Source organism: Acromyrmex echinatior, chromosome 7 (genome assembly GCF_024713525.1).
Source record: "Acromyrmex echinatior isolate Ae372 chromosome 7, ASM2471352v2, whole genome shotgun sequence".
NCBI classification, from domain to species: Eukaryota; Metazoa; Arthropoda; class Insecta; order Hymenoptera; family Formicidae; genus Acromyrmex; species Acromyrmex echinatior.
Genome location: NC_141858.1, coordinates 13,709,280 through 13,724,758, shown reverse-complemented (window position 1 = coordinate 13,724,758; position 15,479 = coordinate 13,709,280). Strand labels below are relative to the sequence as shown.

At 35.6% G+C, this 15,479-nt stretch overlaps 2 protein-coding genes across 9 annotated transcripts in view; one reads left to right on the top strand and one right to left on the bottom strand.

Annotated features, from left to right (window-relative positions):
• LOC105153444 (neural-cadherin) overlaps positions 1–15,479 on the top strand; it is a 215,831-nt gene that overhangs the window by 50,371 nt on the left and 149,981 nt on the right. For 4 of the 5 annotated variants that reach the window (XM_087408137.1, XM_087408135.1, XM_087408138.1 and 1 more), the window contains 4 exons: positions 801–1,396; positions 2,352–2,498; positions 3,448–3,639; positions 10,975–11,165. In XM_087408137.1, the coding sequence (XP_087264263.1) occupies positions 801–1,396; positions 2,352–2,498; positions 3,448–3,639; positions 10,975–11,165 (1,126 nt within the window). Of the gene's footprint in view, positions 1–800; positions 1,397–2,351; positions 2,499–3,447; positions 3,640–9,089; positions 9,281–10,974; positions 11,166–15,479 lie in introns of all 5 variants that reach the window. The other variant, XM_087408136.1, reaches the window with a different exon arrangement.
• The window catches only part of LOC105153430 (uncharacterized), a 240,439-nt gene that overhangs the window by 173,102 nt on the left and 51,858 nt on the right, over positions 1–15,479 (bottom strand). The gene's annotated exons all lie outside the window — the stretch shown is intronic.

Below are 15,479 nucleotides of genomic sequence, written 5' to 3'. Positions count from 1 at the left end.
AGAAAGCAGAAATCGACCTTTATAGCGTTCCGTCAGCAAGCTGAGGATCAGCTTGAGCGGCTAAATCTCACGGATTTGGTTTTCAAACGAGGTTCAAATTCTCGTCTCGCGTCGCACGGGCGCGAGGTAAAGCTCACATCTGTAGACGCGAATTCGCGTTATTTGCATATATTGCAGTGAGAATGCGGGGTGGTTTTCAAACAAGTCGTGGCTTAATTGAAAATAAAGCGGCCGAATTGGCACAAATAACACATGCGCTTTTATTTATTGCACATCCATGAATGTATTTCATATCGGAAAATTTGATGTCGCAGTAAATATTTCTTGATATGCATATCACATCCTGAATTCAATTATCTAAGTTACTATGCTGCGATTCGTATCATTTAAATCAATACATTGTTATGTTGCATCATTTTAAATACATTAAAAAGTTATGTATATCTCTTGATTAAGCCTAATCTATAGTATGTGCTTTGTGTCTTGATTTTGTTTTTAATTATTTTTTTATACTCCTTGCCTATTTACTTTTTCTTCTGTTTCTTTATTTTCTTGAGATAAAAGTTGACAAACTTTGGAAGACACAAGAAATACGTGACAAGAAATACGATTGTCGATTCTTTGAAAGAAAGAAAATCGTAAGAAAAAAAGAAAAAAGCAAAAGACAGTAAGAAAAGAATACATTGTAGATTAGGCTTTACTTTATGTTTTCTGCAAATGTCGCACTATTGTTAATTAGGAACTTAGTTCCGCCAGAGATCCAAATGTTTAATAAATAATTAAACGACCGTGCTTTTCAGGCGAACCATCAAAGACTGGCACGGCGACAGTGCGGATATACACAAAAAATAAAAACGATGAAGAGCCAAAGTTCTCCCAGCAGGTTTACACGCCTAACGTCGACGAGAATGCCGGACCGAACACTCTGGTCACCACAGTGGTAGCTTCTGACAAGGACGGCGATAACGTGAGGTTCCGATTTGTCGGCGGGAACACCACGTCGGGGCAGTTCGTAATTGAAGAGATCACGGGTGTGATTCGTCTTCACGGGAAAGAGATCTCTTTGGATCGGGACAAATACGAGCTAAACGTCACTGCCTTGGACGACGGCGCGTGTTGTCCAAATGGCGATAAAACCATTCACACTAGCACCGCGGTTGTCGTCGTCTTTATAACTGACGTGAACGATAATAAACCGGTCTTCAAGGATTGCGGGATGTATTATCCGAAGGTGGAGGAAGGTGCGCCAAATGGTAGCACAGTTATCAAGGTACAGGCGACTGACGAGGATAAGGGTGTCAACGGACAAGTCAAATATTCGATCGTGCAACAGCCTAATCAGAAGGGCACAAAGTTTACCGTTGACGAAGAAACTGGCCAGGTTTTGACTAATAAGGTACAATTAATGATCGTCTTTTTAATAGTTTTACCCTTAAATATTTATATTTAATATTACATTTTTCGATACTTTATATTTCTATTGATTCTACGTTTTAATTTTGATTATTACATTTTTATTTTAATATAGTTACGCAAAACGTACAAGTTTAATTCTGAATTTTACATTGACCTGAAGTAACGTTTGATAAAGCCATAAAATTGCGTTGACTGTATCAGAATGTATCAGCTTTAAAAGATAATACGAATGCAATTCGGGTTGTAGAATGTATTTAATATTCTGAACACATTAAAAAACATCTAACAATCGTTAACTCTAGCTCTACTTTTCCATCTTTTGTACATATCGTAGACCGAACGATAAGCATGCAAGGCTCTTAATTCTAATTGCTATTCGTGCCGCGAATCCATAAAGATTTCTAACAAACAGATATTGTAGTAATGTATCTACTTGTAAGTCATTTTTATACATTTCTATTACTTTTCGTTTTTTATGCCTATTTCATTATTTACACTTTTATTGAATATTTATAAGAATTTAGATATACATATACAGATTTGAAAATAATTTTATTGGACAATCAAAACAATTATATAGGAAACTCATGATAATCAATACCACAAAAACGGTTCAGTAACCAGCAAGCGCAACCATTCTTTCTATGTATCAAAAATAATATATACATTTTGTTAATTATATTAAATGTGAACAGAAAATTCTGGAATAAAGTTTGTGCTCCTCTAAAAATGCAATAAAACTTGAGCAATTGTTGATTTAATCATATAGTTTACTATTGTTTTCTATAACAGCATTTTTTTTCTATAATTTTCATTCTATCGTGACAATTTTTTAAATTTCATATTGCAAACTGTTCGTAGAGCGGTTGTACGATATTGTAAATATTAAGATTTCGTTATGTATTTGCATTTAATAACAAACATGACTGTTCTAGGTGTTTGATCGCGAAGGCGACGATGGAAAATTTGTATCCGTCACCGTTAAGGCGACGGATCAGGGTGAACCCTCGTTGGAAGGTGTTTGCTCATTTACCGTCGAAATAACGGACGTAAATGACAACCCGCCGTTGTTTGACCGACAGGTGGGTACACTTTACCACAAGCCAAGCATTTAGGAAGCCATACGGGTTAGAAATGCTGCAGCAGATGTCCGGAAGTAAGACTGAGCGTGACGAAGCCACCATCAGTGCGTTATGCATCGATGCATGTAACTCAAGAATATTCGCGAAGTAACTTTGGACTAGTTTTATCGCGTTTACTCGATCAAAGTACATACATTCTGCCCTACATCAATTTAATATACGTACAGAGAATTTGTATAGTGAACGGAGAACAAGTCCGTAATTTGTTAAGTCCACAACACGAAGCCATATCTAAAGTGGATCTCGTAAATTATTATTATTATACTCGGCTCATTTCTATTTTAAACACGCTTATTACGTGAATATTTGAGAAGAATTTGAGTTACCTACCATATTTTCTTAGTCAATAAAATCCCCCTATATTAAGTAAAAAGAAGTGCTTTGTGAGAGATGACTATTGTTTAATTTTCCGGAGCTAACGCAAAAATCTATATAATACAGTGGTTACTGATGGATCTGTAAGACTCACTTAATTGACATTAATTGAAAGGTATTATTAATTTCACAGAAATTAATAAAATGTCATAATTTGTATAAAAAAGAAAATAAATATATTTAAATAGAGTAACCCTAATTTGCAAAGAAAAGTGAATATTTTGACAAAGAAATTTATAATTGAATACTAAGTATACTTTAATAAGAATAATTTAAGTTTGTAAATGTAATCTAAAAAAATTAAATTGTTTGACATTTTTGACAAAGAGATGTGTAATTAAGTGGGTTCAATAGATATCCGTCCCAAAGGGTCAATTAATTTTGAAGCTGAATATTTTATAATTTTCGATATTAAGTAACTATATCATGTATTTGTATTTTATAAAGATGTAACTAAATATCTCAAAAATATCGAACTGACGTATAAAATAAAATATATTTTGTCCTTTCGCAGAGGTATGTGGAAAACGTGAAGCAGGACGCGAGCATTGGAACAAACATATTAAGAGTGTCGGCATCCGACGAGGATGCTGACAACAACGGTGCAATCGTGTACTCACTGAGCTCACCCAACAACGAGCAGAATCTGGAATACTTTGAGATCCAACCAGAGTCTGGTTGGATCGTATTAAAGAAACCCCTAGACGTGAGTATCCTCATTAAATCGCTGATCTACATATCGTCTCTCTTTAGCAGTATGGACAGCATCGTTTTCCTGGAACACACCCACTTTTTCGTGGGCGAGGCTTGCAATTTTTCTTTGCGGCTTGCCAGCTTCTTTTGCTCTCAGATACACTGGATACCACGAGAAACGAAAGTCTCAGCAATATAAGCCATCCCGCGATGTTGACAACGCGCGCAATAATGTTTGGTGCTTTAACTAAATATATTTAATATTATTCGCGACGATTTTCAAGAATGATATCCTGCGGATTCTACTCGTCCCGAACAAGTGTCGCGTGTCCCAGGAATATGTAGGCTACATACGTAGTATATTATATCTATTTATATATACATATATACGTATATATATATATATGATCTCGTATAAATATAAAACTTGAGTGTACACCTTCTGCCGATATATTGTACGTTTGCGTTGACTTACGTTATATTTAACACGAATCCGTTTTGTTGCTGAGCGGATAAACTTGTATACTAATATACGTTTGGTCGGCAATTATTTCTCTCATCACTAATATGCAACGAAATGAGTTTCCTTTTTACGGCACATGTATAGAACTTTTTAATTCCCATTGATATGCACAATGTGTTCACTATGGTAAATACTTAGCTATGCCTGATTTCCTCAAACGCTTCATGTACCTGAATCGATCGACCGTTCGGGCTATTTTTGCAACAAAACACTCTCTCTCTGTCTCTCTCATTCTCTCTATTGAGAACATACTCGCGGCGCGAGTACCTTTTTAAATGATTCCAAACGAAGCCTCTTGTCCAGTTTTTTTATTCACTTTTCATCGAAAATCGGTCGTCGAGTTACGTATGAGCGGTCGAAAAAAAAAAGAAAAAAAAAATAACGCGCGCGTACATACTTTTTCTTTTCCGTCCTTCTTTTTCTCTTCACTTCATTTCGTTTTGCCCGCGTTTTCCGGTTTTATGTCGCGACGCCAATCATGATTTTCGATCAATTTGGCGAGTTGCAAAATGCCGAAAATCCCGTGTGATTTTGCAAAAAAAAAAAAAAAAAAAGACGCGTGCGGATCGGTCCGTACGTGCGTGTGCACGGTCGACCGAACGCGAACGTGTGCACTTTTCATACTTTTCCCAAAAGTAGCCAAGAAAAGGATATGTGTGATTTTTGTACGTGTTACGCGTTGTGGAGAAACGGGAAAAAAATGGAAAGGAAAGATGCAAAACAATGATAAGAGACATGACAAAAGAGATGGAAACGTTCGGAGGAAACTAATGATCTTTAATTAATCAACTAACATTATTAATTGTGAATGTTTTTCAAAAGGGAAGTGATGTTTTTTGAACTTCCAGGAGCAGGTGGGAACAACATTTTTTGAGCCCCACGTACGGTGTACTTCAACCTCTACGCATTTTGTGGTGCATCAGACATAAACAATTTTTGACAATGCTTGCATATTTTATATGAATGTGTTTTTGATTCCTTTACAGGAACGGATCTCGCTCTCGCTCCTACATCCATCCTCGCCTTTTCTCTCTCTCTCTCTCTCTCTCTCTCATTATCTATATCTTACGTCTATCTCTAATTTCTGAATCATTATCTTTTTTCTTTTTTGTACAAAAAATATTTTTCAGTATGTTGCATTTTGTTGTAATGTCGATGATCAAATTACTTTTCCTGAATATTTTGCCTGCTATGATTATTTTAAGTTTGATAAGTTTTTCTACCTATCTATTTTAATTAATCTGTATGTTAGCTTGCGTTCCTTGTTTAATTACTATTCTTTTAGTTCATAACATAATAATTTATATTTCCTATCTTTCTCTGTTTACGTTTCATTCTTCCTACTTCTTTTCTCTCTTTCTCTAATATATACTTTCTTTCTCTGACGTTTCCCGATTTTCATCCCATTCTCCCGGTGTACCACGACGTGACTGACAAAGAAAAGGAAAAGAACATGAAAAGTATTTTTGATTGAGAGCGTTTACCAATGTATAGATATGTGTACATATGTATAGATCATAAGAGAACTGTCCGTGGTGTGACATTTTTTCTTCTGTGATTGGGGCGGCATACCACTGTCGTGAAAACGGGAAGAATGAAAGTGAACGGAAGTAATCACGGAATGAAAGGAAAGCCGAAAACGTGCGGATTAACTATCACGACGATCAGAAATAACGTCCATCGGTTTTTGAGTGTCGTTAACGAGAACGAATCAGACGAGGGGTCGTCATAATTTTTTTTTTCTCCCCGTCTTAACTCTCTCTCTCTCTCCCCCAAAAACCTTCCAACCTCTGTCACCAATCTCTCTATATATCCCGCCCTTTCTTTTCCCTTCCTCGTCTCCCGATGCCTCTTTATCGCATTCTCGCTTGCATGAAAATGCCTGCATTGGTTGATTTCGTAAAGAAACTAATTTGAACTTCTTATTGTTTATGTTTGTGTTCATTGCACCATTTACTTTCTTCGGATTTGATGATGACAAAAAAAAAGGGCTGTTTTCCAGTAAGTAGGATCTATATTCTTGTGTTTCACACCTTGCATCGAGACACATCATGATGTGACCATTGTTATACCAGCGCAAAAGAAAAGTATAATATTCGTTGCTAATACTAGAGCGCCTTTCCGTTCGATTATTCAACATTCTATCGTTTCGATGATTTTTCGCCTCTGTTGTTATCGTTGTCACTCGGAGACGTCACTCTCTTTTTCTCTCTTTTTCTCTCTATCTCTTTCTATTTCTATCTGTCTATTCTGCTCTATTCTATTTCTCTTCTTGTTGCTCAATTTCTACTAAATATTTTTAATAAATATTTCTAATCATTTCTTTTCGAGCATTTCTCGAAACTCTTTATATCACGCGCGATGTATTTTTTATGTACATACACACGTGCTATCGCGCTGTCTATTTTCGCTCTTTCATCCTGGTCTCGTATGTATTCGTAGGTGAAGGATGCCTTTATTGTGCTGATCTGCGCCACCAGTGATCTGTCAATTTGTCCGCGGTAAATATCCAACGGACGTTTCATAAACTTTAATATAAACAGCTAGGATATTCTTCTCTATATTTAGAAAAATTTCATCTTTCCCTAAATTATTTAAAAATAGAGGAATTTAAAAATTATATTATTTTATGTTAAAAATTAATATTTTGACGAATATTTTAATAGTTTTAATGTAAAAATTCTCGAATATGTTGATCTTTAATCAAAATAAATTTATTATTACACAAATTTAGAGTTATAATTAATTTATAATACTGTAATACATTTTTTTAAAATTTAATTGTGCACTAAGTACGATCTGCTTCGCTAAAATCACATAAGGATGTATTTTTATTTATTACTTTATGTTAGCTTGTAATAGCACCATTTGTCATAGTAGAATCATTTTTCATAGTAGAATTTTTTAAAATATTAATCAGCGTATTTATTATAATGAAATTGTGATTAAAATGTAGATATTTTATTTGTGATATATTTAATTAAACTGTCCGTTGGATATTGATTATTGTGCAGGGATCTAGTTCCATTTTACTGGAACAGCTTCAATAATTACTTTTAATGTTCCAGGAAGAGTGCTGATAGTTTTCGTTACTAGAAATCTTAATGAGATAGCAAGATCCCGATTATAGACAAATGTTTGCAAACAAATGTTCACTTGGAGACGAAGGATGCCGATTGTATGATCGGTTTCCAAATAATTGTTATGATGCGGCGCTTTTATTAACATGAATCACGATATCGATGTTTACTATCTTAAGACCAGCGGGTGAATAGAGAGAATGTTGAAGAGAATTTTACATTAAAGTAAAAATTAAAAATTAAACATTGAAAATTAAATTTTCACTCAGTTATTCAATTCAATTTCATTCTATTAATTTTTCTAGAGTATTACATCTTCGTTTATTAAATTTTTTACGATATGCAAGTTTTTAATAAAACTTTTAATATTTGTAACTTTAATATTTATCTTCTATTACTATTCATCCGCTATTGCACTTTATTATACTAGATAGTTTAGAAATATCTGCTACTTTTTAAATATAGATTCTCTGATGCTTGTAGATGCTCTACAAAGAATTCGTATTATTTAAAGACAAAGTAACATTCATAAATTCGGTACATAGTGAGGTGCGAAAAAATCTTGTTTTCAAGGAAAATTTTACTTTAACATCTTAGAATCTAGAATTTTAGAATCTAGCACTACATAATTATCAAATATAAGGCGTTTGATAAAAATAGGATAAAATATATTTAATCGAAGAATCTATAGATAGAAGGAAGCAATTCTAAAACATTTAGTATATCTTCCGCTTTCGTGTTATCTCGGATAAGCACAGTATTTCTTTAATGCAATCAACTATTCATCTAGTATTCAATGGTTTTTAAAAATACATTTTTTCATTAAAAAGATCTTTTATATTATTTAATATTTGCGATATATTATATTATTCAATTATCAAATATCTTTGTTGACATAAAATCAAATTAAATCAAACAACATCACATTGATAAAAATGTGTTTGTATTAATCAACTAATACAATCAGTACAGCAATGAGCTCAAATATGCAAGCGTGTGCATTTGACAGGTAGGTATCATCTATACCAACTACATCGTCTACATTTGTCTACGATCTTCATAATCTGCTTTTAATTAAATTTGATTTAATTAAATTAATTTTATTTAATTAAAATTAATTACTCTGTATGTCTATACCGATGTTGTCATTGCTTTGTTAATCAACAGAAGTCGGCGATGTAGTATTTTCATCATTATGATCACTATCATTATCATCATCATCATCATCATCATCATCATCATCATCATCATCAACATCATCATCATCATCATTATCATGATTTTCATCATGACCATCATCATCACGCCACTATATGTTTGTAATTACTTACGAAAAAACTATCTCACAGCATGTTTGAGTTCATTGCAGTAAACCTTGTTCTTATACAAGCGATGCACTTGTATTAAATTGGGCAAAAATTATTAGGAGAATTAATGGATTTGTACGTTAAGAAGGTAAATCTATCACCGAGGTAATACGCAGCGGAGTCACCCATGTTCACCAGGATACCTACGAGACTGCACGGTCCTTTATCTCTCTGTTTTTCTTTCTATCTATCTTTTCTATCTGTTCGTCTTTCTCTCTCTTCTTCTTCCGTTTCAATTTCACTCGCGAATAAAAAGAAGAAAGACCGTCGAGGGTACTTTCTCATATGGACGCGCTCGACACCGAGTGACGCCTTTAGCTCTTTCGTAAACTCCAACGGAAAAGAAACGAATAAAAAAAAAAACGAAAGAAAAGAAAAGTAAAAAGAGTGACGAAACGGAAAACAAAATCGCAAAAACAAAAAAAAAACCGCCAACTATAAAATCCCGAAAGAAAATGTCCTATAAGTTGACGGCCCAATGTTTTGCCACTAGCGTGACAGCTATCGCCTGCGAGTACGGGCCTCCGACAGAGGGATGCCAGTCTTGTCCGCAGACGTGGACGTTGAGTTAGACGTCGTAGACAGAAACAATAAACCACCTGTGTGGGATGCGAATGTATACGGCCCCATTCACATCAAAGAAAATGTCACAGTGGGTACTGTAGTGACGTCGGTGAAAGCCAGGTTTGTATGCCACGACATGACCGAGACAAGACACGTGACATGCCGTGCCGTGCCATGCAGTGCTATCCCTCTCTCTTTTTCTCTCTCGCTCTCATTCTCTTTGATCTGTTGACCACCCCTAACTTATTTTATCTCTTTCCCTTTTTGTTTCTTCCCCATTCAATTACTTACGTATTGTATTTGTCTTTCTGTCCCATTGATTTCCTTTATGCACTTGGATTTACTCTCTGATACACTCTGGATTACTCTCTGGATATTCTCTTTTTACTTCTGTTCTATTCTCTTTCCGACCCTATCACAACGTTCAATCTCTATTTTGTTCATTTTCTTTTTACCTATTTCTCTTTTTAGAAACACTCTTTTTACAGAACATACTATCTTCGTTCCTATTTTTGGTTGCGGAAGCACTTATGGTTAAGCGCGGCGCGGTAGATCGCTGATTGGCGGACACTCCTTCTCCTATTACTACAACAACTACTATTACTATACTGCTATCACTATCTTTTCCCAATATGTACTGTAGCGAGCCGCGGTGATCGCTCTTCGACGATATTTGAAGGCAGCGAGGATTCAATCGGGCAGAAATCACTCGGAAATAATCGAGTCTTTTAATTTCTAAGTGGAGTAAGTTTTAAATATCACATATAAACGATAATTGTAGCTTTACAACTGATTGTCTTGATTACATCACATTACAATTTTTGAACGGCTGAATAGTTTCCTTAGCATTTTTATTTTTTTATAAAATGGGAAATTTATGAAACTTTTCATGAAACTATCTATATATTCTGATTTATATAATATAGTTTATATATTTATATATTATAGTTTTTCCCAATTTATTAACAGCATGGATACTACCATAGAGAAATCTTTACCTTCAAATTGATCTTGAGGTATCACATAATCAGACCTTCTTGTTTTCTACCTAAATTCATAACAGATAATTACAGAACTGTTACAAATTGCATCAAACGATACCGATTTACAGAGATCTCTTTTACTACTGTATTAACAGGTTCATTTCAAAATTCCAGACTTACTTTACTTGAAAATTGAACAGGCTCTCGACAAATCACTCGACAAGGAGTGACAAGAATCATGCTCCTTCAAAGACTCCGAAGACGTAGCGATCGCCACGCGGATCATAGCGAATATACGCAATAACAACCACAATTGTGCAAATGCGGAAAGGCGGAGCGGTGATCCACAGACGTTTCTAGCGTGCTCATATAGTTTAAGCAAGGATGTAGCGAGAGAACCTGCTGTGCCTTTGCGATATTCTCGCGCAGAAAATACAGGTTGCGGATCGTCGATCGTCCATCACGCCGCTCGTCACCCGGAGCTCGTACTGTTCGAGAACCACATTAGCACACGCATCGCAATCGCGATTGCGAGCGCTTTCGCTATAATCTCACCGAACGTGCAAATTTGGCACGAGGGTGCGTGCATAATGCGAGCTCGCGCTCGCGCCAAAACCTTCCAGGCGTTGGCGGATAACCGAAGCAGGGCGTCCGCGAGTGACTGCCCAGCGGAGACGCAAGGGAGAGAGAAGCTTCTTTCCCTCCTCTCTCGAAAAGAACAACGGGGAGCAACATGTACCATGCACTCTCCCCCTGCCACGGGCCTTGGCGCCTTGACACTAACGCCGTTGTTTTTTGTTCCCGTTTGTTATACACGCGGTCTGGCCGTAGCGCGAGACGTACAAGCTGGAGGCGATGGCCAAAGACAGGGGCTACCCACCCTTGTCGCGAACGGTGGAGGTTCAGATTGACGTTGTGGACCGTGCGAATAATCCGCCCGTATGGGACCACGTAGTGTATGGCCCGATCTACATTAAAGAGAACATGGCCGTCGGGGCTAAAGTTGTGTCTATTAAAGCCAGGTCTGTCACACTGTCAATGCTCCGTGCGGCTCTCTGCACGAACCCGCCCTGCACGCAATCTCGTGGCAGTATTGTTCTTGTGCACGTTAATTGATATTGTGTACGAATCCACATTACACGCATCTCAAACACAATCATACACACATACACACAACACACGTGTCATGACTCGCAGAGGCGGCGCGCGCCACTAACTCGCTCGCTCGCTCGCTCGCTCGCAAGCATACGCAGTATACACTTATGTTCGCATATATAGGGTTGATTCGTAGAACACACGATCGGAATGTCGAGTGTACAGGGGATCGTGTACGCACGATCGAGGATCGTGGAGAATATTGGAGGATCCTTGGCGCAGGACGTGGACATTAAAGCGATGGTTCTTGACGGATCGAGAAACTTGGAAACAGATTACCGAGAGATAGTTCGTAACGTAAAGAAAGTTTAAATATCGCGATATTTCGATTTTAAGAGAAGTAACAAACAAAGAAACAACATCTAGCTTCGAGGAGAATAAAATGAATAAAATGAGTAAAAATTAATAAAATCATTTCTGTAGATATCCGAAAGTAACTAGATTTATATTGACTACCGTGAATATCAAGAACAATTAAAATCTTTGGCTATATTTTTCAAGATAAGTAAACTCAACTAAATTCTATTACTTTGCGAAATCTAGGTTCCCCTTCTGGGAAACACTGCGTAGGAACCATCGCTTCAGATTCGGAGTCACTCTTGTTCGAGTCTTTTGCATTTATACAAAATACGCGAGACGTATATTCAAACGGGCCAGGACACACCAATGTATGCATATTTATAGGCGCGATGCACGTATATATGTAACTGTTCGCGAGATATCGGCTTCGTTAGCGTTGGCGTTTTATCTTTTTCGGCTTAAACGTGAACGCACTTGCGAACAATGCGATTATGTAGACTCCGCTAAGCGGATTATGTTCTTGAAACATTTTGCTGCATCTCAACACGCAGATATGAAGCTATTTTCATCGTTTCACGAGTGCTTTAATCAATTCCGCGCAGCGAGATTTAATTTCTTCCTACCACGACGTCAGTAAGACGTCTCTCCCGTGTAAACTAAATTGAATAAACGACATAACCGCTTTTCATCTGTAGACCGTAATTCATGGAAATATAAGAAACGGTTTGAGAACCGAGGAAGAGCCGTGTCGAGTATTCCGACGCGTTTATCACTAAAGTGCATTTCTCCGAACAAAGCGCAAAATCCTATTATTGCATAATAATCGACACAAGTAGAGCCATGTTATTATCACTACGGTAAATAATACTTATTCGTCGCTTACACTGAAAACAAATTTATTAAATCTTGATAGAAATTTTCTGAATAGTACTAAGTAAACATTTACTTACAGTAAATAAATATTTATTTAAAAAAATGATAATTAAATCGATGTAATGGTATATCAAATATAAATATATGTTTACATTTAGTAAGTATTTACTTTGAATTATTCAAAGAAATGCTTATTAAAATTTAGTATATTGTTTTTCAGTGTATGTTGCATGAAGATTATTGTTACTCGCATGAACAAGAAAAGCAAATACAATAGTTTTGCAAATCATGAGATATCGATTGCATTAATAGAATGTATTTAGTAACTTATGATCAAAAAAAGATTAGAAAAAATTATATTGTAATATAATTAGTACTATAAACTAATAACTTTTATGATCAGTTTCTTAGATACATATATATTGTTTTACATCATATATCACATTTATTGCTTCATAAAGATTAAAAAAAATATTTTATATCTTATTCCAAAAGATCCCGTATTATTATAATTATACGAAAAATTTGGTCCTAGTGAAATAAAACATTTTCACATATAAACTAATTTGTAATGTGATGAATAAAAATGTCATAGATTCAATATAATGGATAATTTCTGAAAATATATGATGCCAAAGATGAAAATTTATGCCAACAGCGCACCTTTGATACATCATAGTTAAAAAATTATTCATTATCGAGCCTTGTGTGATGTGTCTATATCTTTTGTTCATATAAGTTACATTTTATGTGAAAACCAATTCACCTTTCACCGAGATGCAATTCTGCATATAATTAGCGTGAGGTCCTTTCATAATATATGACTTTGTAAAAAATATAGCGAATAAGTCATGTCGGATTGCGTGATAGTCGGTTGGTGGAAAAATATAGCTGACTGGTGCAAATGCGTCTTTTTGTAGCGGGATACCAAAAGCCGTGTCGAAAAAACGTTAGTAATGGGTTTGCGCTTGACGTACCGCTTTTAACGGTGGTCTCTCGCGGAGACACATGGACTTCCGGTGAGAACGTATTGGCTAATTACATACGTACACGCTGCACGAGAAGTGCCAGATGCAACGGTCACGCGTTGTCGGTGCAAGATAATACATTTTATTGTAAATTCAGTATACGAGTTCTGTTATTATGTGTCACGCAAATATTCCGCTTATCTCGTTTGAACACGCGCCAATTCGATTCTTCGCGAGTATATTAGCAAGAAGCAATGTCGATGTATAATCGGAAGTGCAAAGCTATAATTTGATTTGAATTTATAAAGGGAGCACGCATTGCATGGTGTAAATTATATCCTTTGTATACGGAAAGAATGATTTTGCTGAAGTAAGTCAAAAAATTTAACTAAATATATAATTAAAAATAATTTTGTCGAATCTTCAAAATAATTATGTAGGAGCCTCAAACTGGTTGCTAGAATATCAAATTTTTTGCAACATAACTTATTATTCTTGAGTTTCCTATATAATTATTTTGATAGTCTAATAAATTATTTTTAAATCTAGCTAAATTCTTAGATATTTCATCAAAATCTTTTTTTTTTTTTTCGATACTTCTTATAATTCTCTTATAATTCTATAATTCTTGTTTATAATTTTTTTATTATTATTTTTTATGTATAATATTTTTTTTATAAGAGAATAGTATATTATTATAATGTATCATATATTATACCTTAATTTAACAAAAATTTATGATTTTTACGTAGTATTTGGATTAAATTCTGCTATAATTTAAAAAAAAATCATATGTCTATTTCATATGACAAATTTTTTTATAGAATTTCTTTGCTTAATATTCTTAGTATAATAAATATTCGTATTGAACTAGATCTCGCCAAATTTATGCATTCACGCGCGGCGTTCTGACAGGTACCACAAATTCCACACACCGGGGCTGTTAGTAACGTTAGTGACATTTCGGAGGATTAATTCCGGAGAGTTTACTCGTTAGGACCTCGCTTTAATGGCAACTGGAAAGGGATGCAGCAAAACGTTTCGTCATTCGCGTTTAGTCCGCCATTTTCCGCGAACTTTCCCCATCAACGTTGTGCCACATAGACGAGCCTCAATGCAAAGATGTCATCAGCTATAATTATTACACACACACACACACTAAAATATTATCCGCCGATAGTCCGCTTCTCTTATCGGGAATTCGCGGTTCAACAAGAAACGCATTAACATTAATTCGTGCCACACAGCGTGTTAAGCCGCAGCGTTAACGAGCGATGGGTGTTTAAGTCACGTGTTTGTTTCTGCGCTGCGATTCAATAGCGTATATTGTATACTACAGTAATTTGCCAGCTATTTTGTATCACGACGAACTTTCGCGCCCGGAATTAGACGCAGAACTTTCTGTCTCTCTATCTATCTATCTATCTATCTATCTTTCATACATTTGTTGTGTGTGCCGTAAACATATTTTTGGGCATGTTTTACGAATAGATGCTTCCCTGGATTATATATTATTAATTTTGACCAAAATTTGTTGTCGTTTTCTTATTTCTCTCTCATCATAATTTATCATGCGTGCCTCGTTTGTTACTTCCTTCGTTTGAGTTACATCTTCATTCTTTTCGCACCGGATTGGCTTTTTTCAAAATTTACTTTGGTCTCATTTTCGTTATGTGTGCTCGTTTTGAGATTCCATCACCTATACGGTGAGTCAGTTAAGTATTATAGCTGCGGCCGCAAATAATTGAGCAGTTTATAATTTTCGTTGATCCTCCCCGATGCCTGACTTCGCAGTCGCAGTCAAACGTATTACCCAAGTATGTCATATGTACATACACATTTCGTTTTTATTCCTCCTTGGTTCTTATCAATTTGTCCGTTATCGCTATCGATTCACATCTTAGTTCGTCGCAAGGACATGCATACTCATTCAATATCCAGTCATCGACATACGTTTCATGAATGCCGTAATTAATTTTTGGGCATGTTTCGTCAGTTGCTTACCTTACGTTAGGTTACGACGTGTAATTATGTTTTTCT